General features: G+C 32.0%; 1 protein-coding gene across 1 annotated transcript; it reads left to right on the top strand.

Annotated features, from left to right (window-relative positions):
• Positions 1 to 6,026: 6,026 nt before the first annotated feature.
• On the top strand, positions 6,027 to 6,761 carry LOC132749672 (uncharacterized). Its single transcript, XM_060739531.1, has one exon. The coding sequence runs from the start codon at positions 6,027 to 6,029 to the stop codon at positions 6,759 to 6,761; it is 735 nt and encodes a 244-aa protein (XP_060595514.1).
• Positions 6,762 to 7,709: the final 948 nt, after the last annotated feature.

Genomic DNA, 7,709 nt, shown 5'->3' with positions numbered 1-7,709 from the left:
AAAATATTTGCAGAATATCTGAGAAAATGAACGAAATGATTCCTTGAAATGTTAAATTTAACCGATAAAAAATACTTCATGTAACTCGATGGTAGACTAAAATGACATCTGTATTTGTAATGTTATGCAAATGTAGCGTTATTTCAAGGAAAATCGAGACGAGGTTTGGTTTCAATATTACTTTCTGACACCAATATCTAGTATACTAGCATTTGTTAAATATATAAACGACATACAAACGTCTTACAACCATTATATATTATATGTAAAATGGCTGGTATTACATTTACTTGATATAATAGATGTGTCTCTGGTCTTTAGACGTTTTACTGTAACATGCGATAGATAGAACATAGATCAAATACTTGCTTTATAACACTGTCCTGGACTTGTTTAATATAAACTTACCTTTAAATAAAATGGTAACTCATAGCATGTATTTACATTATGTCAGACACAGTCTGTCTGATAATTTTTATGTTGATAACTACAATGTAAACATCATGTTATATCATTAACAATTGCTTTGAAGTACCAACACTGTATTGGTTTTATTAGAGTAGTGACAGCTACAACACTAAAATGTAAGACATTAATTTGAGCGCCGATATAAAAACGCTATATATATGATAAAATAACAAGTAAGCAAATGAGAGTAAAACATCTTTACCAATAAAATTAAAATAAATAAATAAACATTTATTTTTTAATAATTAAATCATTCTTAAACATCTGTGAACTTTACTCTCTTTACCTCTCGTATGCAGTAAAAACTTTTGGAGATCAGATATGAGGGTGAATCTTTTGTTTCTTAACGCACATGAATCCAAATAACAAAATATTGGTACACATTTTTCTTCCCAGAAAAGGATATAAAAGATACATTTTAAATAGAAGACCTTTTTCTTCTCAGAAAAGGATCTAAAAGATAAACTCGTTAGTGACATCAAAATTAGATCATTGTAATTCGTTGCTATATGGACCTCCAAAGTACGTTCTCAACAAGCTTAAAATGTTCAAAATACGGCTGCTCGTGTTATTACCAGGACACCGCGAAACTGCCACTTAACCCCAGTTTTAAAGAAACTACATTGGCTTCCTGTGCACATCAGAGTCGAGTACAAACTCCTTACATATGTGTTTAAGGCGCTTCATGAACTGGCACCTACGTACATACGAAACATTCTAGACATTTATATCCTATCCAGACAACTTAGGTCCCAGAATGATTGCTTAGCACTTGTTGTACCGCGTAGTAGGACTGTGACTTATGGTAATCTTGCTATTATGACGGCAGCCCCTAAACTCTAGAATGCCCTACCTAGAACATTTAAAAGCTGTTAAACTCTAACAGTGTTTAAGAGAGCACTTAAAACTCACTTATTTAAGTGGTTTTATTTGGACTGATTATTTTTTAGGTTCGATTTTCTTTAACAATTCTAAAGTCTTAACTGCATTTTATTATTTATGTGGGCCATTTTAACTTTTTAAACTACATTTGATTTGAATTTGTGACTTGAGCAATATTGATGTTTTAATTTGTTTTTTTAAATATTGTAGCATTTTTTTGGTTATACTGTACAGTACTTTTGAACGTGTCAATGTGCATAAAAAAAGTGCTTAAGAAATTTGGTATATAATAATAATAATAAAGATACATAAATAGAAGAAAGAAAAAAGTTCATCATACTAAATTTGAATCCACAACGCTAGTTTCAATACAGTTGACATTATTTGTAGCCTTTTTTTAAGCGAATGAAATACATTATGAGGGTTCTACCTTACATCGACTAGTAAAGCTTCCAAAATTTAATGTACCATAGCAGTGCTTTGGAAATCATGTTACTTTAATGTACGAGCTATTCGTTTATATGCAGAGAATAAAACTTTGTCGATATTTCATTTAAATTTACGAGCACCTGTGTTGACAGCTTTGCAGAATTGCGCATCTCTTTGAAAAGATTTTATTACACAAAGCGCAAAAGAATTGAATTAATACAACATTCCATGCGCTTGTTAATCATGTTCCCACAATGAAACCTAATTGCGTTCAGATTTCAATTCTCAGCACTTCATTGTTATTTGGACTCTCTAATTAAATCTAAAAGGAAACCTGATCAAACTATTTTAATTAAGGAGGTTTAAAAATACAGAAAATTACAAACTGAAAGAAATATTTTATTTTTTCGATATAAATAAACAACAAAACAACAAAACAACACAACAAAGCCAACTTTTCGACAATTCATTTGATTAAAAGTTACATTAAATAAATTTCATAAAAAAGAAATAGCAACATTTCATTAATAAATTAGGTTTCATATCGACTCCAGATCTTATTTTAATGTCCAGACAACCAAAATGAGTTTAATGAGCATACAAATGTGCAACCTCATTGTGGCGAATTCGGTAGTACAATTTCTGTTTGCATGAGAAACTGCGCCTTCGGATCATCCATACATCAATATTAAATCAACAAACATGACTATAAGTAGCAGTCCTAATTTAACGGTATATTTCCGCATTGTAACGGATATTTTCATACAAATTTAATCTTTTTTATGAGATGATTATTTTTTCTGAACCACAGGCCTCGTGCACCGTGAAGCTTAAACGGTAAAAGTGTGTTTGCACAAGAAAATCTTATATTTGCTGTGTTCCGGATAGCAACTATATCACCGTGACCTAGCGCACACACGAGCTGATTACATGTTAAAATTCGTATACGAACTTTAGTGTTACCGTGGGGTTTTCCATTTAAAATCCTAATTTATGAACAATATTTGATGAGATTTACAACGATACTGTTAAAAAGGTAAATGAAACTGTAGAATGCTTGGTTTTTAGGCCGACGGCAAAAATATTTTAAGATATTTATTTAATGTAGCTTTAAATAACAGTTATATTTTCAGGTCCTTCGGGATAATTGATTCATGTGAAAAAGCTTTGTACGTTAAATAACCTCGTAAAGACAGTGCTAGGGGGCGAGACATTTCATTATGATTCATGAAGGTATTCAATCAAACGGAGTCTGAAATTTTCATAACATATTGTAGCTTTCATTGCTTCTAAGTGATTGACCATTTTCAAGATTTTCATTAATTAGTTCAATATTCGAACTGACTTACCATGAACAAGGTGTTTCTATCCAGCTTAACCTATAGTTTTGCTTGACCATGGGAATAACAACTCCAGTACATCAAGACAGAACTTTTTTTATTTGCGTAACAATCATACTGTGGATTGTAGACAATATAAAACAGTGAATTTTCGGTACTGAATGATGAAATTTAGTTAAATCATGATTTAAGGCGTATTTCTCAATGTTGCTTTTGTACAAACCGATAAATAAGTGTAAGTCCAATGTACCAAAATACATGTACTTTCTTCTGATATTGAAATATTGTGGGTTTCCCAGCTAATCCGGGAGTACAAGCGAACTTTAACTGTTACAACACTGACAATAAGAACAAAAATTAATGGTTGACTAATTATTGTTTAAGGCAGTTCATTGTTAATTTATGTAACGGTAAAAGTTTATCAGGGGATTTTAGTTATAAAAAAGCACACATTTGCTGAGGTCCTGAAAACAATTATGGTACTGGTAGTATTCTCTTATAGTGAATATATGTGCACCGATACCAAGAAAGTTATTCACGCAATTAGTGAAGATTATAAATGAACTCAGTATGGCATATTTAGCAGTACAAATAGTCAATATATAACTTAATTATAAACATCCTTATCCATTTCATTTACATAATCCCGTTAATCAAATAGTTCAAATAGTTATACATTTATTATAAGAATTAAGATCATCAAGGGAGAGTCGCATGTTAAGTCTAAATGACATGTTAATATTTGAGGTTTCGTTTTCATATAATTTCAAAATCAATCAGATGTCCGAGAAAGAAAAAAAAGGTTCTATTTGAATTTTTACATTCATGGGATAACACATGGTTTATGTAGCGCGACGGCAGACTAATACGACTCATAGTTTTATGATGATGAAGGTTTGTCTTAAAGCTGCATGCCTCCGGATGACCCAAAATATTTCAACAAAATTAAACTTGGAAAAACCATACTAAAACTTTGAGAAAAGTAAACAAATTAAAGATTCAATTGATAATTTATATCTTATGTGCAATTAATGACTGTATTTTGTAGTATTTATCACCATATTTCTAATGCGTTACTAGGGGCTATTTATGCATATTTTGACCTCTTTTTTGGTAATTTACGTGGATTTTAAGTGCTGATTGTAATGTGTCAAGTACTTTCTTTGTTCATTTCACAATATTTTACCTTTAAATACATTTTCAAAATTTTCATGAAAATTAGGATGAATCTGGAGGCGTGCTGCTTTAAAGAAAACCGAGCCAACGATTGAATAATACATTAGTTTCTGGCACCGATTTCATGACAATTGATTGGCAAGTACATAAGTTGAATATGTAAACATATATAGGATAGACAAGTTTTCAAAGAAACTAAAGAATAGCTAAAGAATGAGTAAAATGACTGTAAATATTTACTTGTATTGATATTTGTTTGATATACAAGCGGCTTTTCATACCAATCTTAAGGTTATTTACAGAAATTACATGAGGTCATCCAAGTTTTTTCTATCGTGTATGCAAAGGAAATTACACATGTATAACATTGATAGGAATAATGGAAAAGTGTTAACGTATTATGAATTTCACTTGTTCACTCATTCTGTACCCTTGAATGGGCATAATGTCGTCATGGAATTTCCCCCAAACTTCAGTTAGTGAAAGGTATCTTATTTCAGTCTTTGTGCATTTGGTTGGTGTGTTTTTAAAAAACATGTAGTAGATATATATTTTTTAAACTCCTTAAAAACTGGGTGGAAAATTATTTCTAGTCATGTAGATTTAGTCTGTATAATTGTAAGCATTTAGCAAATAGTGTACAGATTTTTTTTTAGACAAAATACTTTATAGGAAATAAATGATGGTAGAGCCTTATTTTTTGACACGTTATCAATTATTTTATCATCACATAAATGCGATATGCACTCATATGCATATAAACTATATAATTTTGAATGGTTTCTTTTCCAATCCAATAAAATCTGTTGTGTACCGGAATGAAACACTACTGGTTATGATGAAATTCCTGGTCACGGAAAGCCTAGTTACCATAGTTTTCCTGCAGCCACCAATCCACTTCGATCTGTTTGGCTACATAAAATAAAGACGGATGAAGGGCCATTCTTCAAGCTTAGTTTCACACCAGAGTGTCTTTCTAGAGTATTTAGTAAATGAAATTGCAAAGTGCAATCTCATTAATCAGTGAATATTAAAAATAAAATAGATTCATCGAAAAACAATCATTTCCTTAAATAATTGTATCTTTTGCTAATATTTTTCTTTTATAAAATTTATAGTTTAGACACAGTTTAATGGTTAAAGCATATTTAAAGACTATTTGTTACATGGAAGTCTGTGAAACTTCATCTACGTATTCCATTTATATTACACTGGTTATTATATCACTCAAAAGATAAAACATAACCATGTTATACTGTTATATACAATCTGTCAATAACCTAACATGTGGGATTTTTTTCTCTCCTGCAGGTCGGCAGGTATACATTTGTTTGTTCTTTTCACTTTGAGAATGAGAGAAGGATGCCTTGGAAAAATCTGGATTTTCTTATCGCAGGTATTTAAAACAAGGAACAGTTAAAAAGACAAAGTGCATTTTTACAAGCCACTTTCTTCAGCAGAAACATGATGAAAATTACCTAAAAGGTGACTGCCATTACCCTGCTGTAGCGTCCAATAACTGTGAACATCATCCTACAATTGTAGATCAAATAACCAATGCTCCTGGCCCAATATCGAATAAATGTACCAATGAAACTCAGGCTGAAGATGAAGTTATTAACATAACAAAATTTTGTGGATCATGTTTATTATTCACAAGAAAGACTAAATATGTAGCTAAAGAAAATAAGAAATTGAAATCTGCCATTGTATGATTCAAACACATTCAGCATGAATAACCTGAAACCAAGTTTGGTGCAATTTTTTACAGGGTTTTCTTCTAGAGAAGTATTTGATACTGTTTTTGAACTAGTCAACCCTGGAGAGAAAGGTAAAGATATTGTAATGTATGCAAAGAAACACACAGAAGATGAAGAAAACCGAGTAAAAAGAAGCAAGAAACTGACACCAGCTAATCAGTTTTTGTTATTTTTGTGCCGTGTGAGGGTCGGACTCTTTGAATTTGATTTAGCAAAAAGATTCAATGTTTCATTAGGCACTGTGAGTGTGATTATCATATCTTGGGCAAATTTTCTTTATTTACGCCTAGGTTCAATGAATATTTGGCCATCAAGGGAGCAGGTTGATAAAACAATGCCTGTTACTTTTAAAGAAAAATACCCAACAACTAGAGTCATAATTGACTGTACAGAATTGAAAACTGAAATGTCTTCCTCTCTTCTTTTGAAAAGTCAAATTTACAGCAATTATAAGAGTTCAAATACACTTAAAGGTTTAATAGGAATAGCCCCGTGTGTAGTAACATTTGTTAGTCAGTTGTACTTCGGAAGTATTTCTGACCGAGACATACTGAACGCAATGTTTTTTTTAGGTTTGAACTTTAATAATAGAGATATTGTGATGGCAAACAAGGGATCTGACATTCAAGACCTTTTAGATCAAAAAGACGTGAACTTAAACACTCCTCTATTCCTAGGACTGTATGATCAAAATGACAGAAAGTGATGTGAGACAAACTCAAAGCATTGCTGCACAGAGAATTCATGTTGAATAAATTAAGAACTTCCATATATTTGACAAGCTATTCTTATGTCATTTTTTGGTTTCATCAATCAGATTTGGACTGTGTATTGCTGACATTATTTCAGGATCCCATTATATCATACCCAGGCAATTATATGCATTTGAGTGTTTCTTACCCATACACTAACATCTGGACACCTGTTGTTTCACAATTTAAATGCCAGGCATTTTACTATCTCTCCCTCCACCCCAAGAAAAAAAATGTGATAAGTCATTGTTGAATTTGGCCAAGTTGTGTACAAAGTAATGTCAATATTATAAGTAAACATTTTTATTATATGGTTGCCATTTTGCGTTTATGACATTTTGTATTAACATTTCATATGTTGATTTTTAAGAAAATATTTGTATAACTGCATAATAATGTATGCTGGTATGACAGTGGCAAGCCATGAGGAACACTTAAACCCATCCGTGTACTAGTGCTTTGCACCTGGTTTCCCACTGTCATACACACACCAAACAGTGGGTTCATTTTGCCTAACTTTGATATCGTGTCATTAGTTACCTCAAGATTTCCCTTTACATCAATACCTCTTGCTTTATATAACGATGTTTTTTATTCCTTTTGACTGACTTCCGTACTTCGGCTTCAGCATTGATGCAGTCATAACAGGGCCAGAGCGAACCCCATCTGTCCTGCTTTTAACCAATTGAGCCGGTAGATCAGTACATGTTTGGTATCTTATTGAATATAACAAGGCATATATATAATAACAGTGTCTCCCTGCTCCAGCAACACAGGAACAATTCCCATCAGTCACAGCACCAGTAACACTAAGAAACATTGTTAAAGAGTGAGGTGTTTCACTTTTCGCCAGGGACTTGTAACATCTGGCCCTCATTAAACGACAATCACTTCTTTTACCA

The sequence above is a fragment of the Ruditapes philippinarum genome, unplaced genomic scaffold (assembly GCF_026571515.1).
Source record: "Ruditapes philippinarum isolate M1 unplaced genomic scaffold, ASM2657151v2 ctg5029_1_1_1_1, whole genome shotgun sequence".
Taxonomy (NCBI): Eukaryota; Metazoa; Mollusca; class Bivalvia; order Venerida; family Veneridae; genus Ruditapes; species Ruditapes philippinarum.
This window is presented reverse-complemented; position numbering and strand designations above follow the sequence as displayed.